Source organism: Lipotes vexillifer, unplaced genomic scaffold (assembly GCF_000442215.2).
Source record: "Lipotes vexillifer unplaced genomic scaffold, Lipotes_vexillifer_v1.1 scaffold560, whole genome shotgun sequence".
Lineage (NCBI taxonomy): Eukaryota > Metazoa > Chordata > Mammalia > Artiodactyla > Lipotidae > Lipotes > Lipotes vexillifer.
Window position 1 is genome coordinate 97,098 of NW_006792210.1, and position 18,969 is coordinate 116,066.

At 47.3% G+C, this 18,969-nt stretch overlaps 1 protein-coding gene across 4 annotated transcripts in view; it reads left to right on the top strand.

Annotated features, from left to right (window-relative positions):
* Positions 1 to 18,969, top strand: part of SEPTIN6 (septin 6) — a 68,672-nt gene that overhangs the window by 29,720 nt on the left and 19,983 nt on the right. For all 4 annotated transcript variants that reach the window (XM_007465437.1, XM_007465440.1, XM_007465438.1 and 1 more), the window contains exons 4-5: positions 10,038 to 10,224; positions 13,176 to 13,337. In XM_007465437.1, coding sequence (XP_007465499.1) covers positions 10,038 to 10,224; positions 13,176 to 13,337 — 349 coding nt within the window. The remainder of the gene's footprint in view (positions 1 to 10,037; positions 10,225 to 13,175; positions 13,338 to 18,969) is intronic.

Consider the following 18,969-nt stretch of genomic DNA (forward strand, 5'->3'; position numbering starts at 1 on the left):
AGAATCCTTGCATTCCTGGGATAAACCCCACTTGATCATGGTGTATGATCCTTTTAATGTGCTGTTGGATTCTGTTTGCTAGTATTTTGTTGAGGACTTCTGCATCTATGTTCATCAGTGATATTGGCCTGTTGTTTTCTTTCTTCGTGACATCTTTGTCTGGTTTTGGTATCAGGGTGATGGTGGCCTCGTAGAATGAGTTTGGGAGTGTTCCTCCCTCTGCTATATTTTGGAAGAATTTGAGAAGGGTAGGTGTTACCTCTTCTCTAAATGTTTGATAGAATTCGCCTGTGAAGCCATCTGGTCCTGGACTTCTGTTTGTTGGAAGATTTTTTTTTTTATTATTTATTTTTGGCTGCGTTGGATCTTCATTGCTGCACACGGGCTTTCTCTAGTTGTGGTGAGTGGGGACTACTCTTTGTTGTGGTGCGTGGGGGCTACTCTTCGTTGCAGTACGTGGGCCTCAGTAGTTGTGGCTCGCAGGCTCCAAAGCGCAGGCTCAGTAGTTGTGGCGCACGGGCTTAGTTGCTCGGCAGCACGTGGGATCTTCCCGGACCAGGGCTCGAACCTGTGTCCCCTGCACTGGCAGGGGGATTCTTAACCACTGTGCCACCAGGGAAGTCCTGTTGGAAGATTTTTAATCACAGTTTCAATTTCAGTGCTTGTGATTGGTCTGTTCATATTTTCTATTTCTTCCTCATTCAGTCTCAGAAGGTTGTCCATTTTATTGGCGTATAGTTGCTTGTAGTAATCCCTCTTGATTTTTTTTATTTCTGCCGTGTCAGTTGTTACTTCTCCTTTCTCATTTCTAATTCTATTGATTTGAGTCTTCTCCCTTTTTTTCTTGATGAGTCTGGCTAATGGTTTATCTTTTGTTTATCTTCTCAAAGAACCAGAATTTAGTGTTATTGATCTTTGCTATCATTTCCTTCATTTCTTTTTCATTTATTTCTGATCTGATCTTTAAGATTTCTTTCCTGCTGCTAACTTTGGGGTTATTTTGTTCTTCTCTCTCTAATTGCTTTAGGTGTAAGGTTAGATTGTTTATTTGAGATGTTTCTTGTTTCTTAAGGTAGGATTGTATTGCTATAAACTTTCCTCTTAGAACTGCTTTTTCTCCATCACATAGGTTTTGTGTTGTCGTGTTTCCATTGTCATTTGTTTCTAGGTATTTTTTGATTTCCTCATTGATTTCTTCAGTGATCTCTTGCTTATTAAGTAGTGTATTGTTTAGCCTCCATGTGTTTGTATTTTTTACAGAATTTTTCCTGTAATTGATATCTAGTCTTATAGCGTTGTGGTCAGAAAAGATACTTGATACGATTTCAATTTTCTTAAATATACCAAGGCTTGATTTGTGACCCAAGATATGATCTATCCTGGAGAATGTTCCATGGGCACTTGAGAAGAATGTGTATTCTGTTGTTTTTGGATGGAATATCCTGTAAATATCAATAAAGTCCATCTTGTTTAATGTATCATTTAAAGCTTGTGTTTCCTTATTTATTTTCATTTTGGATGATCTGTCAACTGGTGAAAGTGGGGTGTTAAAGTCCCCTAGTATGATTGTGTTACTGTCGATTTCCCCTTTTGTGGCTGTTAGTATTTGCCTTATGTATCGAGGTGCTCCTATGTTGAGTGCATAAATATTTACAGTTGTTATATCTTCTTCTTGGATCGATCCCTTGATCATTATGTAGTGTCCTTCTTTGTCTCTTCTAATAATCTTTATTTTAAAGTCTATTTTGTCTGATACGAGAATTGCTACTCCAGCTTTCTTTTGATTTCCACTTGCATGGAATATCTTTTTTCTATCCCCTCACTTTCAGTCTGTATGTGTCTCTAAGTGTGAAGTGGGTCTCTTGTAGACATCATATATGTGGGTCTTGTTTTTGTATCCCTTCAGCCAGTCTGTGTCTTTTGGTTGGAGCATTTAATCCATTTACATTTAAGGTAATTATCGATATGTATGTTCCTGTTCCCATTTTCTTAATTGTTTTGGGTTTGTTATCGTAGGTCTTTTCCTTCTCTTGTGTTTCCTGCCTAGAGAAGTTCCTTTAGCATTTGTTTGTAAAGCTGGTTTGGTGGTGCTGAACTCTCTTCGCTTTTGCTTGTCTGTAAAGGTTTTAATTTCTCCATCAAATCTGAATGAGATCCTTGCTGGGTAGAGTAATCTTGGTTGCAGGTTTTTCTCCTTCATCACTTTAAATATGTCCTGCCACTCCCTTCTGGCTTGCAGAGTTTCTGCTGAAAGATCAGCTGTTAGCCTTATGGGGATTCCCTTGTGTGTTATTTGTTGTTTTTCCCTTGCTGCTTTTAATATGTTTTCTTTGTATTTAATTTTTGACAGTTTGATTTATATGTGTCTTGGTGTATTTCTCCTTGGATTTATCCTGTATGGGACTCTCTGTGCTTCCTGGACTTGATTAACTATTTCCTATCCCATATTAGGGAAGTTTTCAACTATAATCTCTTCAAATCTTTTCTCAGTCCCTTTCTTTTTCTCTTCTTCTTCTGGAACCCCTATAATTCGAATGTTGGTGCGTTTAATGTTGTCCCAAAGGTCTCTGAGACTGTCCTCAGTTCTTTTCATTCTTTTTTCTTTATTGTGCTCTGCAGTAGTTATTTCCACTATTTTATCTTCCAGGTCACTTATCCGTTCTTCTGCCTCAGTTATTCTGCTATTGATCCCTTAGAGAAGGCTTTTCTAATCATGACACAAAATCCAAAAGTCATAGAAGAGTGCCAGATTTAAATTTGTTAAAGTTAAAACAAAAGCAAAAACCTTTTTCTTGTGGATGAAAAATGTCGCCTGCTTTTTCAGTAAACAAAGGATGTTGAGGCCATCAAGCCAGCAGCCACTGAGGCCACCTGCAAAAGTGCACCCTGAGGGGACTCAGAATAGATGGAGAAAAGCAGGATACTGGCCCTAGATAGTTAAGATGCCTGTCAAAGGCATGATTTCAATGAGCCCAGCCAGACTCTTGTCTCTTCCCATACATAGAAAAGTGCTACATTCATTAGCTTGAGATGTCTGGTTTTCTTTAATTAACAGTAATCTTTTGATGTTCTGACTACCTGGTTTTTGTTGCAAAACACTCTGTATATCCTGCCTCCTCCCTTACCTCTTTGGAGCAGTCCTTCAGAACTCTCTGAGAAGCTGTCTTCTGGGCTTAAGGCCTCAGTTTTGTCCACCAAATTAAACATAATTCTCAACTTTTAGGTTGTGCATTTTTTCAGTCAATAGTCTATGTAAAGATACTATAAACAAAAGTAAAAACGAACTACAGATGAGGAGGAAATATTTGCAACCTGTATAGCAAAGAATTTTTCTAAAATGTAAAAAGAGCTTCTACACTTCAATGAAAAATAAACAAGTAATTGACAGAAGGGGAAATGTAAATGGGCATTAGCATATGAAATGATTGTCATTCAGCTTCATCAGTGAGTAGGGAAATGCAAAATGAAACAGTGAAGTATTCTTTTCATCTATCAGATTTGCAAAAATAAAACATAAAAATATAATATCCATTAATACCAGGTAATTTTATTCATGTTGCTGGGAGTATAAATTGACACAGATTTTGTAAAGGTCAAATTTGATGTTATCTATTAAAATTTTAAATGTGAATATCTTATGATCCAGCAGGTCCACCTTTAGGAATATAGCCTAGAGAAACAACTGTACATGTTCATAAAAAGCACAGAAAAACGATGTTCACTGCAGCATTGGTTATGGAATGAAAAAAAATTTTTAAACAGTCTAAATTTCCACCAATAGGGCAACTACATGGTCTGTAGTACAACCATACCATGGAACTGTATTTGGCAGAGTGTAAAAGAATGAGTTAGATCTACATATACTTACATAAACATGTTGTTAAGTGAAAAAAAGAAGTTGAAGAATGATACACAGATCATGATGCCATTTGTATAAATCTGCCCCTTCCCAGTAAAACAAGCATCTCTCTCTCTGTTTATAGAAGCAGAGAAAAAAGTCCGCAGGAATAAACAACAAACTAAAAATGGTAACTACTATTAGTAGTTACCTCTGAGGAGGGTAGATTAAGTACATGTATTCTTTGCATAATTAAAAATAAATTTTGGGGACTTCCCTGGTGGCGTAATGGTTAAGAATCCGCCTGCCAATGTAAGGGACATGGGTTCGAGCCCTGGTCTGGGAAGATCACACATGCCGTGGAGCGACTAAGCCCGTGTGCCACAGCTACCTAGCCTGCGCTCTAGAGCCCACATGCCACAACTACTGAAGTCCCCGGGCCTAGAGCCCATGCTCCGCAACAAGAGAAGCCACCACAATGAGAAGCCCGCTCACCGCAACGAAGAGTAGCCCCTGCTCGCTGCAACTAGAGAAAGCCTGTGTGCAGCAATGAAGACCCAATGCAGCCAAAAAAAATTTTTTTTATTAATTAATTAAAAAAATTTAAAATAAAAAGAGTTGAAAAAATTTAAAAAGCAGATAAAGTGGATATACACTGCTCCTTTAAAAAGCTTTTCTGAGCTGGGAAAAAGATAAAGCAGTGTGTGGAGGGAAGCAAGAAGGTCACAGGTGAGTTTTATGAGGATGGGAGAGATGACAAGGGCTTGAACAGGAGCAGAAGCTTCCAGGATGGAGAGGAAGGGGCAGCTGTGAGAGAAATAGAAAATAGTAACCAATTGATGCGGGAGATCTAGTTCAGTTTATAAAATACTAAATGCCTACTGTGTGCCAGGTACAGTGTGAGGTGCCAGGGCTACTGAGAAATAAGACACAGGCTCTAGTTAAGGAGCTTGTAGTTGAGTAGAGGGGGCAAATATGTATACAAACTCTACATAATGTGGTAAGTACAGTAACAGAGGTATGTGGAGGGGGCCTGTGTGCACAGGAAGAGCACCAGTCAGGCCTGGTGGCGGGAGCATAGGGTGCAGGTTGCTGAAAGGGGAGAGGAGGTGATCAGGAATGACTGGGCTAAGTCTTGAAATCTTGCACGATGAGTACAAGGTAGTGAACTGTCTTAGAGTGGGTATTCAGTACACATTTGTTGAATGAATGAATGATATATACATTGATGGGAAAAAGAAAATAAACACCTCTAACTTTTCATCATTTAAGACCAAAAGTATCCAACCCACAGACATAGAAAACAAACTTATGGTTACCAGAGGGGGAAGCGGGGGAGGGATAAATTAGGAGGTTGGGATTAACAGATACACACTACTATAGACAAAATAAACAACAAGGACCTACTGTATAGCACAGGGAACTATGTTCAATATCTTGTAATAACCTATTATGGAAAAGAATCTGAAAAAGAAGATATACAGTATAACTGCATCACTTTGCTGTACACCTGAAACTAACACAACATTGTAGATCAACTATACTTCAAACAACAACAACAAAAAAGCCCCCAAAGTATCCATCTAAGGTTTCAACTAGGATGCTGGTGAGGGTGGAAAACAGTCTACAGTGCGTTGAGGAATGAATGAGAAGTAAAAATAAATAAATGAATAGATTATTCTTTCCAAAAAAAATCTCTATCCACGCATTAAATATTTATTGGGCACCTATTATATGCCAGACCCTGTGGTAGGTGCAGAAAAGAAACTTGACTAAGGGAAGAAAAGACACAGGGCAGTAGTTGGGGAGAAATGTGTGGTTGAGGAGGACTGGGCTGTGGAAAGATCTTTTTTTTTTTTTTTTTTTTTTGCGGTACGCGGGCCTCTCACTGTTGTGGCCTCTCCCGTTGCAGAGCACAGGCTCCGGATGCGCAGGCTCAACGGCCATGGCTCACGGGCCCAGCCGCTCCGCAGCATGTGGGATCTTCCCGGACCAGGGCACGAACCCGTGTCCCCTAGCATCGGCAGGCGGACTCTCAACCACTGCGCCACCTGGGAAGCCCAGATCTTCTTTTTTTTTTTGTGATGAGGGAAGACTTTAGCCTGTTTATACGTTGCAGGGAGGGAGTAGTCAGTAGTAGGTGAGGAGCTGATAGATGAAGCCAGGTTCTCAAAGAGGCTGAAAGGGATAAGATCAAGTACACAAGGGACGGTGGACCTTGAACAGGATGTGGGACCCTTCATCCTCAGAGACCAGAGGGGAACAGGGAAGGGGAGGGAGTGAGGTGGGTTGGGGTAGTGTGAGCCTGGTGACCTTGACTGTGTTGATAAAGTAGAAGGTAATACCGTCTTGTGAGAGGGAAGGGGTCATGAATAAGTTCTGGAGCTTGAGGAAAGTGTTGAAAGTTTGGCATGGTCAATGAAAGCAGTAGGAATGGAGCCAATCAAGGCTGGGCAAAAGGACTGTCATGTTGTTTTAAAGGCCTATGTGAGGTTGGAGGCCAGGAATTTGGGTACCAAGACCCAAAGTTTTTTTGTTTGTTTGTTTGTTTAATATTTATTTATTTATTTATTTTGGCAGCCTTGGGTTTTAGTTGTGGCATGCACGTGGGATCTAGTTCCCTGACCAGGGATCGAACCCGGGCCCCCTGCATTGGTAGCGCAGAGCCTTACCCATTGGACCACCAGGGAAGTCCCCAAGACCCAACAACATTTTGTGATTGCTTCGAGTCAACTTCAGCAGCAGTGGTGTAGGAGCAGAAAGCAGATCCTGAAATTTATTCAGCCCAGCAGTTTTGCTAGGCAAGGAGGGTAGAAAGCAGGGGTGTGGTGGGAGATGAGTTGATAAAAGAGTGTTTTGGACAATCAGTTATGGGGGTCAGCCTGGGCTGAGAAGGAGATGAGGCCAGGAGGGGGTTGATACCCTGTGAGATAATGGAGAGGTCAAGGTACCAGAGGATTCTGTGAGGTGAAAGGTCAGGTTTAGGCAGACTGAAGGAGAGCTGGCAAGTTGTGCAGTGGTGCTCAGATAGTGGGGTGTTAGAAGCTGTCTTGGGTGAAGCTGGCCTAGCGAATGGTATGATGTGTAGGTGGCTGAAGTAGAGGGAGCTGGAGGTTGGCGAAGTTCAGGCGATCAAGGAATAAAGAGGCTGAAGGTTGATGGCCTGTCCTCAAGCACAGTGCAGTCACCAGCACAGGGAGAAAGACGGGGTCAGGCACCGCCAGAAGAGGATGGAACAGGCCTCAAACGGAGAAAGTTTTTTACACTGAGGTAGAGGAGTAACGCCCTAGAAGTGGCGCTGAGGGGCTGCCTGAATGCCCACACACTGAGCCCAACGTACACAGGTTGTGGGAGAATAAGAAGCCTACACAGGGGACTTCCCTGGTGGCGCAGTGGTTAAGAATCCGCCTGCCGATGCAGGGGACACGGGTCCGAGCCCTGGTCCGGGAAGGTCCCACATGCTGCGGAGCACCTAAGCCTGTGCACCACAACTACTGAGCCTGTGCTCTAGAGCCCGCGAGCCACAACTACTGAGCCTGTGTGCCACAACTACTGAAGCCCGCGCGCCTAGAGCCCGTGTTCCACAACAAGAGAAACCACTGCATTGAGAAGCCCGCGCACTGCAACGAAGAGTAGCCCCCGCTCGCCACAACTAGAGAAAGCCCGCACGCAGCAACGAAGACCCAACACAGCCAAAAAAAAAAAGAAGCCTACATAGGAGGGGGCTGCCAGGCAATGGGGTCCTCAGGGTTGCAGGGTCCTCAGAGGAGAATTAGGTTACCAGTAGCGTGAAGAGGTAAGGCCAGCACTTCTCAAACTTTAAAGTTGCATACAAGCCACTGAGGCTCTTAATAAGACGTAGATTCTGCTCCTGTAGGTCTGGTTTGGGGACCGGAGAGTCTGGATTTGTAACAAGCTTTCAGGTGACCATAGTGCTGCCTATCCAAGGATCACACTCTGAGTGGCAAAGAGGTAGGCACTTTTGTTTACCATGGTTCAGGGGTTTCAGAGGGCACAGTGGACATGTTTTTGAGGGGTGATGAGTCCATGAGGAGAGAGTGGAATAGCAGTGAGCATAGAGGGAAGAGGTGACTGGAAGGATGGAGTAGATTAGCTGTTGTCACTCTGGGCACTGTTCCAGTAGACCTGACCTTATGGTATCTTGGCTTTGATGTCTGAGATGGTGCTGTTCAAGTATAATGTCTGTGACCAGGCCTTCTGGGTTTCCAGCAGGGGAGCTTCTGACAGGTGCGTTTGCACTGAGGACTGGCACGTGGGAGAAGGAGACTGGGATGACTTCCGGGTGTCTAGGAAGCGGATAGGAGACAGTGATAACTGAGGCCATGGGAGTGACCAGGACCACACAGGGCTAACGGGCATGTGATGTGTAGAATGACAACAAAAGATGGTCCAGGGGCTTCCCTGGTGGCGCAGTGGTTGAGAGTCCGCCTGCCGATGCAGGGGACGTGGGTTCGTGCCCTGGTCCGGGAAGATCCCACATGCCGCGGAGCGGCTGGGCCCGTGAGCCATGGCCTCTGAGCCTGCGCGTCCGGAGCCTGTGCTCCGCAACGGGAGAGGCCACAACAGTGAGAGGCCCGCGTACCGCAAAAAAAAAAAAAAAAAACGAAGTAAAAAAGTTATGTAATGGAGGGAAAAAATGTAGCAGTGCCATAATTAGATCACTCAAGTGAGCCTGTCACCTGAAAATTAATTGGATAAACCTAAGGGATGTATCCCCCCGCCCCCACTCCTAATTCTTCAGGAACCTTCTAAGGATCTCTGCAACCAACAGGTTCTTTGATGCTCTTACCCTTCAGAACAATGTTTGGCTCATAGGGATCAAAGGAAAAAGAAAGGACTATATTTTTAGATTTTTCTCTGAGACTCCAGAGGTCCCCAGCATCTGGCTCTCTCTGTATGTAGCTCTCAGAATCTAGAATTCTGTGATTCTTTTTAAAAAAGCTCTTTTGCCTTCTCTACTAGGGGGATCTTTCAAAAAGGCTCAGGGTGGGAGCTGCTGCTCCTCCTTCAATCGTGTTCCCTTCCTGCAGTGGTCTCTGCAGACTCCCTGTCCCGGGCCGGATGCTAAACCTCTTCTAGCTTGAAGGGAGAAGCCCTGGAGGGAGGGGAAGCGGACAGACAGGGAGATGAGAACAGAGGCAGGGCGGAGGCTAAGATGACCTAGCTAGAGCAGGAAGAGGCTTCAGGGGTGGCAGGAATGGCCTGGGAGAGAACAGAGAAGCTTCCCAGGACAGAGAGGAGACTCCCGGCAAGACTTGGAGCCACACGGGAGCGCCGTGCCTGGAGACTTAGTGAGCTGGGGGGTGGGGCGTGTGGTGTGTGTGTGTGTGTGTGTGTGTGTGTGTGTGTGTGTGTGTGCGCGCGCGCGTGCACATGTGTTAAGGTTGTGCAGGCGGGACTGTCTTTACCAAATTTTGTCCGAATACGTAGATTTTAAAGTCACGACCTTAGAGGAAATGAGAACTGGAAAAATATCTGGACCTTAGGGGAGCCAAGTGGGGAGCGCCTCGAACCCAGGAAGATTGAGCAGAACCCACTGTGTTCTGGAAGATTTCCCAGCAATGGGTCAAGGGGAGGTCCTGACCACCACTGGGTACCAGCTTGAGTATTAGGCACTGTGGGGGAGACACAGGAAGCGGAGACATGAGCCCAGCCTGGTGTGCAGTCAGCCCATCCACAGGTACTGCCAGTGGGCTCCACACTGCATCGGGGCCCCATGGGGGCAGAGAAGGGCCCTTCACTGTCCCTGCCCTTCACAAGGACACAGTCTGTTTGAGGGAACACTAATCCTTGTGAAGCAACAGTAAGCGATCCAATAGCATAATTCTTTTTTACACTCCTGGGTCACAGAAGGGATTTCTGGCATAACTGGGGAATTGTGGAGGAGATGGGCATTCATCCGAGCCCTGAGGCCTGGGAGGGCAGGATTGGGATGAGAAGCGAGAAGTGCACATTCTAGAGAGAAAGCGCACCGATGGGCATATGGTTGGCTCACGTGGGGACCAAAGAGGTGGCCAGTCTGATGGAGTTGGAGGCCCACTGAGAGGAGATGGAGAAATCCAGCTGGATGGGGAGAGTCGGATTACCAAGGACATTTTCAACTTCTAAAAGAGTTTCGAAGCCTATCAAAATCCAGCTTTTTGAAGTGGTCTGGCCGTTTCCCTACTCTGTCCTTTAGCTACAAGCCCATTGTGGAATTCATCGACGCCCAATTTGAGGCCTACCTGCAGGAGGAGCTGAAGATTCGCAGGTTACTGCACAATTACCATGATTCCCGCATCCACGCCTGCTTGTACTTCATTGCCCCCACGGGGCATTCCTTGAAGTCTCTGGACCTAGTGACGATGAAGAAGCTGGACAGTAAGGTACCGAGGCCTGGGAGGCAGGGACGAGGGCAGGCGGGAGGCAGGGCAAGCTGGGCTCCCTCCTGCTGGTCTCTTGTGCAATGCAGATGCCAGAGCTCAGGAGAGGTTTTGTGGCATCTTCATCCTCCCCTTCATTCCCTGTCCCTCCATAAAGATGATGTTAATTGACCCAGCACCTGAGCTGTATGCTTTGTGATGTTTTCCCAGCACTGGGCATGAGTCTTCCCTGAGCTTTCTGCCCTGATCCCTCCTGGGAATAAAGGTGGATGCAAGCAAGACGGCTGTCTGGGTCTAGGGCCTTAGGCTTTGGCGATGCAAAGGTGTTTTTCCTTTGTCCTGATGTTAACTGACCTTTACTAGAATCAAACATGCAAACTTGACTTCAAAAGTTACTATTCTTATTATCAATAATAATTTTATCATAGCAGCTAATATTTTTTAAACCCTTATTATATGTCACCACTGTAAAAGTACCTCATGGAGTATCTCATTGAATCCTCACAACAACTCGGTAAGGCAAACACTATCATTACCTCCCATTTTATAGAAGAGAAAACTGAGGCTCTAAGAGGTTAAGTGACATGCCCATTGTCATATATATATAGCCAGCTCCTGGCAGAGCCTAGATTTGAACTCAGATCTGTGGCACCAGGTTATATTGCCTCCATACCCAAGGAAGATGACTGTGGGAATCAAGCACATCCTGCTTTAAGATAAACTGAAAAATGCAAGTCCCACATCCGATATAAATTAGACAGTGATTCTTCATGTGAAAGGATTATTGGCTGTGCAAAAGAGTCGACCACAGGATTCTTTTTTTTTCTTTCTTTCTTTTTTTTTTTTTTTGCGGTACGTGGGCCTCTCACTGTTGTGGCCTCTCCCGTTGCGGAGCACAGGCTCTGGACGCGCAGGCCCAGCGTCACGTGGCTCACGGGCCCAGCCGCTCCGCGGCATGTGGGATCTTCGCGGACCGGGGCACGAACCCATGTCCCCTGCATCAGCAGGTGGACTCTCAACCGCTGCGCCACCAGGGAAGCCCGACCACAGGATTCTTTAAAAAGCCTAATTACTAGTACGTTTCCTCCCCTAACATTTCATATGTGTCTGGCACTGTGATGAGTACTTTATAGGCATTGTTTTTATTTCATCCTTCCAATAATCCAGTGTGGTGGGTACTATTATTATCCCCATTTTACACAGGAGGAAACTGAGGCACAGTCAAGTAAGTAGCTTGCTCCAGGTCAGACAACTTGTAATGGGTCTGGGATTTAGACCGAGCTCTCTCTGACTCCAGGGAATTTATTTTACAAAAAAAATCTACTTTATATGCAGTTGTTTAGTAGCACGTTCACTATAAAAACAGAGGGTCAGCTAGCATCAAAATAGGAGCAGTTTTTCGTTTTTCACAGCAGTGAGTTCACTGCCCACGAGTAACGGGCCGCTTGGGAAATGTCGCCACATCCTGCATGTCTTGAAGAGGGCAGCAGAGTGATGCGGCTGGCGGCCTGGCGGAGGAGCTGAGTTAGGTAGGCCTGTGTTTACAACGTGCCAATGGGGGATGTGGCGAAAAGTGTTGCCACCTTGCCAAGGGCTTCGGTCCCCATGCCCCAAGGCTTTAAGGGGAGGTGCCTCCAAGGTCCAGTGTTTCTTTGACCAGCACCTGAAGCTGCAGTGTCAGCCTTGAGAGACGCTCCTTAGGCAAAGATCAAAGGAGGTGGAATTTGTTTTAAGTCTAGAGCTCTTTTCAGGGCCCAAGTACCATCCATGCCAGCCCATTGGAGTCTGCTGGCAGGACCAGCTGTGCTTTCTGTGTGAACTTGAGGTTAGCTGTGCTGTGTCTCACTCAGGCATGTAAGTTTCTTTACCCTCCGGCAGTAAAAGCCTTGTCACTTCTTGGAGGTATTTCAAGGATTGAGGTTCAGGTGGATTGAACTTTGGGTAGCATTAGTCCTTTCTCCTGCTGTCCAAAATTGGGCATTTGTACCTGCTTTCTTTTTTGTGTGTGTGGTACGCGGGCCCCTCACTGCCGTGGCCTCTCCCGTTGCGGAGTACAGGCTCCGGACGTGCAGGCTCAGCGGCCATGGCTCACGGGCCCAGCCGCTCTGCGGCATGTGGGATCCTCCCGGACTGGGGCACGAACCCGTGTCCCCTGTATCGGCAGGCGGACTCCCAACCACTGTGCCACCAGGGAAGCCCTGTACCTGCTTTCTTTATGCAGAAATTAATCATGAGAATCCAGCAGTATAACTCTTTTTGGCTAAGTCTCAGATCAAATTGGTAACACAGGGTCGTCTTCACGTAAGTGGGTTGGTTCATCAGTGTTTGCTGCCAGAAAGAGGGCCAGGTGTGCATCTTCAGAGAGCCCTGCCCTTCTTCCCTTTGCATGTGGTTCCTTTCATACTGGCTGGGGCTAGCCTGCGCTGATGGGCTGGGACAATTTACTGTTAGCAAGGAGTTGCCACCTCTCCCCTTGTCCACTGTCGATTCCCAACTCTCATCTTTCTGCTTCAAATCGCCCAAGCAGTGACCTTGATATTAAGATATCACATAGCTCATCAGTTTGGATCTGAGCTGGCAGGTTAAGACTGTGGACTTAGGAATAAGGCTAAACTTGGATCTGGGTCCCAGTTCTGTTACTTACCTGCTCTGTGTCCTTGGACAAGCTACTTAGCCTCTCTGTGCCTCAAGTTTCTCATTGTGGTACTAATACCTCCTGGGAGGGTTTTTTGTCAGGGTTAATTGTGTTAATCCTTGTAAAGCACTTAGTTCAGTGCCCAGCAAACAGTAAGCACTCATTGTCGTATATTATATTGCTGTTTGGCCATGGAGGTGGCCAGTCCTGGACGATTGCGTTGAGCTGCTCCCTCTGGCAGCTGGTAGAAGCCCTAGGTCATGCTGCTATCAGCTGCAGATTACCAACAATGATGCCGCTTTGCTCCACCCTTCTCTAGGTAAACATCATCCCCATCATTGCCAAATCAGATGCCATTTCTAAGAGTGAGCTAACGAAGTTCAAAATCAAAATCACCAGTGAGCTTGTCAGCAATGGAGTCCAGATCTACCAGTTCCCTACAGATGATGAGTTGGTGGCAGAGATCAACGGAACCATGAACGTGAGTGGGGAGTATAGGGCTTCAACTTTCTGGCCATTTGCTCTTAATGATTATTATTTTACCAAATAGCAGTCAAACATCACCATCCATCTTAGTGTAGTCAGCTTTCATTATCCAAGTCTCAGGTATTTGTGAGAAAGAATCCAGAAGCAAACAGCTCCTCTCTCCTCAGAGACGCAGAGATTAATAGCCAGAGACTGAGGGAGGGAACGACTGACTCCAGGGGATTCAGACCTCTCCTTCCACCCTCCTCTCTGATGCCACACTGGTCTAGGCCAGGCAGCCCCCATGGGACTGCCGGAAAGGCAAACGGTCTTTGTCTCTGACCCAATTGATGCGGCGAAAGAAGGCAAAGCTGAAAAAGCTGGCTGGCTTTGGAGACTCGAGGCTAATCTGTACTCAGATAATCAAGCCCTTTGCCCCGGGACATGTAGCTTCCAATTTTTCTGGTGACTAGAGAAATGTTATTTTTAATTTTCAGGGTTACGCTTTGCTTTATTAAGTGTGAATGAATTGAAGAAAAAAAACACAACCAACCGCTTGCCATCTTTCCTCTCACTCCCCCACTCCCCCTTCTTTACAATGTGTTGATGCTGTTGCTGCGAAATCTTCAATGTTGTGATTTCAAGGAGACAGATAATAGCTTGCAGAAAGCCTCTGCTTTGAGAACAGATTTCTTTTTCTCTGTTGAGAGGCATCAGTTTTTCCTAATGACATAATGCCTGGTTATAGCCAAACTCAGGAAAGCCTTGTAATAAAAGCCATTTTTAGAAAACTTTCCTGCTGCCGCCACCCCCTAAGTTATCATTAGAGCATCAGCTGCCACCTCCTATGATTCGGCCAATAAATTAACATAGCGGGGCCGCAAGTCACTGTCTCGCCTGACTTCCTGCCCATCAATACACCCGAGATATGTTTGTGATGAGAGGTCCCTCATCATCTTTGACAGAAATCTGGCCCAAGGGTAGAGCTGTGTGGATTGTGGGAGGTGGAGTTGTAGCCTCTCTGACTGGTCATGAGCATTAAAAAAACCAAAAAAAAAAGATTAGTGTTTATCCTCTCCAGCTGTCAGGGCGTTTTGATGGAAACTAGCTTCTGTCATGATGAGAAAACCTGAAAGGGTGCCTAGTCTGCAAGAAAATTGGAGCCTAGAGAGAAGCGTCATCAGGCACTGATGTCTGGAAGTGCCTAGTCACCTCAGAACAGCAGGCCCCACAGATACCTTCTGAACGTGGATTCCATAAGTCACTAGGCCAGCTTTCAGGCTTGTGGTTTGCTTTGCTAAGGACAGATAGGGGCGAAGAGTCCTCAGCAATCTCAGGGCATCACACAAAACAACCTCTGGCTGCATTGTGGGTCAGGAGTGGCAATCACGTTGGGCTCTGCTCTCGACTTAGCTCTGGGCCCTTGCTTGGAGCTCGGGCAGCCTTGGCCTCAAGGTCAGAAACTTCCCGTGCTACGAAGTAGCAGTCCTCAACCATGCTGTTTTGGCTGTGAAGGGGTTCTGGGTCCTTTCTTACATTAGTCCAGTGTTTCACTTTGAAAAACTAAATTTGAGTGGATTCCGGGTTATCCCTATAACAGCATCACTCAGCACTCATTCCCTTGCGTTCCCCCAGGCTTTTTTGAGTGGGAAAGACGGGTGGCTCACAGCTAGTGTGCCTGAACTGGGCATGTGCATGGGAGGGGGCATGCATGTGAACACTGTGTGTTACATGTGTTGTGATGGGGGGAGGGTGGGGAGTTGCTGCTATAAAATATATACACAGGATTGCTGAGCCTGCCTGCCACTGGAGCAACTGTGTCAAACTGGGTCTTCGGACAATCCGTGCGTATGAAGCTGCATCATCAGAGAGCTGGGCTTGGCTGGTAGGAGGAATGGGTGCTGGCCTTTCAATTCTGAATTTGACTCCAGCCTCACAGCCTCGGCCACCCCAGCCAATTGTCATGGGAACTGGATTGGAAGAGGGGGAGAAGCCTCTTGCCCAAGCGCAGAAGAGCCACCAGTCATCCTGCAGCTCCCCACTAGGGATTTTCATGGCAGGAAATGAGAGTCGTGAGGTCTAGCCTTCCCCTGGGCTTCTGGGTGGCTCTGAAAACCCTTATTTCAGCTTGAGGGGAAAGAGAAGGGAGGGAGAGGTCTTGTTGCATGCTCCTTTCCACCTATGCTCTGAGAGCTCTCAAGGTTGTAGATTTTAATGCTTAAAATTGCTATGTGGTTCAGATCGAATGTTGTTCTTTGAATGCTTCAAATCATGGCCAGGGACCAGGGACTAGGCCCAGTTACTCGACTCGGCTCAGTCAGTTGGCTGCCTGTGAGGTCTTGGGTTTGGCCCCCGCAAAGGCATTTGGGCCCAGTGAGAGCGCATCGGTGACTGGGAGGGTCACAGGGAGACCCATAGGCACAAGCCTGTCTCCTCCTGAGGCAGCAGTGCCGTTTCCATTGTTGGCACATACTTTTGTGGGCATCACCACCAAGGGTTGACTTGAGAGAATCAGACAATTCTCGGTCACTGGTAGGAGCCTAGGATGGAGGCCAGCATAACCGGCAGAACGACTGGGAAATACTGTCCCCCTGGGAGGAAACCACACCCATTCGGGATATTATCAGATGAGAGATAAAGGGTGGTCCTGACACTCTATTTCACGAGGCTTAGGGGGATGGTCATCTAACCTCCTTAGTAGAGTGGGTGTCATGGAACCAGAATACAATCATCATGCCAGTTGGATCATCAAAACACTTTAAAATGTACCGAGAGGAATTTAAGGTACATATGAGGCTGCAAAGGTAGTGAGTCTGGGAACAGACTCCCGGGAGGAGGCTTGGGACTATCTCCTGGTGGAGTTTTCTGAGACTGGGGCATCCGAGGTCTCTTGGGCGAGAGAGGGTAACACGGAGTCCCCTTAGGAACCTGTCCAGGTTTCAGCAGCTGCGCCGTCTTGCATCTTCCCTCTCCTCCCTGGGCCCACACATACAAAGTGTCAGCCCTGGAGGGGGGGTTGGTTGGAGGGTTTACCTTCTCCCTGCTCTGCTCGACTCTGTTCTGGTTTTCAGAGCCATCAGTGTCTCAAGAGCAGCAGAAAGAGGGCGAGAGCTGGCCCCATGATTTCCTGTCCTTCATGGTTAGAGCTGAGCTGACTTCCAGCCCTGGGTGGTTGGGAGAGGCTGGCAGCCACAGCGTGGTGTCCTCACTGCTCCCTGGGAAGATCTGGGCACGGGACTTAGGGACCTGGGCAACTCGGTTAACTTCTCTGCACCAGTTTTCCAAATCACGCATGGGGTTTATACTAACCGCCCTGTAAGCCTGTTGTAGAATCAAATGAAATCTGCCTGGGAGCACTCGGAAATGATATCCTTGCATATACTTATCAGAACAGACTTTGATGCCAGTTGCAAAGGAGTGTGTGTGGGAGGCCTCGGGAGCCCTCTGGAGCTGCCGTGGCAGGGGCTGTGTGTTTTAGAGCGGGGAGCGATAAAATGACAGCAGTTTAAGGAGGAGGGAAAGTAAGTGACCCTGGCAGTCTAACTAACAATGTCTTTTGGAGATAAGAATAACAGTCCCACGGGAGTACTGACATTTTTTAATGCCTTTCTTCTCTTCTTGGATTTTGTTTTTTTTCTTTTTTTGCTCTTAAGCCCAGAGGACTGCTTCCCACCTCACATGCCCTCCTCGTCCATCACTTTCAGCCGAGAGCCCAGGATGCGTGAGAATGATGCAACATCTCCTCCCTCGGTCTCACCCTCTGCCATGGCTGCCCCTTCGTGTGACTGAAGCTTTAGGCTGTCTGCAGGAGGGGCAGCCTTTTCCTTGAGAGTGTTTGGGGGTGGGTTTGAGGCTCCCGATGTGTCTTGGGTCTCTGAGGGGGAATGAGTTGTGTCCAGATGACCCCCCCTGCAAAGCCAGCTGGCAGAGGTCACAGACGCTCTGGCACTTAGGCAGAGTTTTCAGGATTTCATTGCCCCCCACCCCATGCTCCATATGTCGCACGCCCAGTGACCCTCGTGATCGGTCCCCTACTAGGACTGATGAAACATTTCCCACCTCCACCCATCACCCACCTTCCATATCCATAACCTCATCTTTCCCTCTGTCCTCTGTCTGCACTTCGGGGACAGTCGTTGAAGTGGGAACACCTGAGATGATCATTGGAGAGCAGCTGAGAGGGGGTGAAGGGGGAGCTGCTCCAGCTGGATGGCCAAGCACCTCGGGGGGTTAGCAGGTGTCCTGAGGCTGAGCTCCCGACTGACGCCTGTGTTCCTCCACTCTGAAGAACATTCTTGGGGTGCAGAGTTAGAGGAGAATGGAAAGGAAGGATTGGCTGTGAGATCAGATTTCAACTGCCTCTTACAATCTGGCCTTGCATGGCCAGTTCGCCCCCGGGGTTTAGAGTGTTCCCCTCATCTGCTGCTCGAACCCCGCAAAAGGGAGTGGTAGACCAGCAGGGGTGGGCTTTGAAGTCAGAGAGACCTGGATTCCACCCCTAGCTCTGCCTCTTACTGCGGTGTGGCTGCTGGCAAGTCATTTAGCCCTTCCGGACTTCAGTTTCCTCTTCTGTAAAATGGGGATAATAAGAATACCTACCTCCTAGTGTTGTAAAGATTCAGTGAGATAATGCAACGTAGAGCACCTGGTATGTGGGACACAGAGCTGCTGCTAATATCAGGTCCATAGCTCCCAATCCCGTTAGTACGATTGCTACTACCTACTCTGTGAAGCCTGCTTTGACTCCCCACGGAATTAGCTTCTCCTTCCTCTGAGTTCCTCCAGCCCTCAAGCCTCTGTTCATAGTCTGGACCTTGACTGTATTATCACTGTTGGTGCATCTTTCCCCTACCACACTGTGCACTCGCCAGGGGCAGGCTCTGAGCTTTTTCGGCATTGTATTCTTCTTAATGCCTGGCACATAGTAGGAGCTCAGTAAATATTTGTAGACTGGATGAGTGAGCAAGTGGGTCAGAATATCTGAGATTGAAGCCTGTTTCTCCAAGCAGGCTAAGAAAGCTTGTTCCAGTGGACTTTTTCCTTCTCTGTGTAAAGCCCTTTTGGCTAAAACTCCACCCAGGATCACCTGGTTTGTAAACAGTATTTATTCAGTGCTTCCATTTGGCCGGTGGTGACTCAGACTTATAACCTGGCCGGCTCCCTGTGGAATGGGGTGCAGTGCCGGTGCCCCAGGTCCCACGCTACCAGATGGGGGCGGCTGCCTCTTCTCCAGGCCTCGCTCCTCGTTACCCGCCTCCCCTGCAAGCGTTTGCACTTTTCTTTCCTCTGCTATTCCTGTGGTCGTGCCACTGCTATTCAAGGAGTATTTATTAAGCACCTACTGTGTGCAGGGCACCAGACCATACACTTGAGCCCTTGGACATATTCTGTCTTACGTGATCTGGGGTATGTAATTCAGTCTTCCCCAACCAGAGTGTAAGCTCCCCGAGGGCGAGAGAGTGTGTCTTCTACTCCTTTTGCTTCCCTTACAGCCCCTGACACAGAACCCCGCACAGGGATGGGCATGTGGGTAAATACTTGGGGACTTGACTTCTAGGCTCAAGAGCTCAATGCGAGCTCTTGCTCTAGGGAAGGAGCGTCCATCTCAGTCAGCAGTGTGGTCTCTGTATGTGCCTATTCTCGGCGCT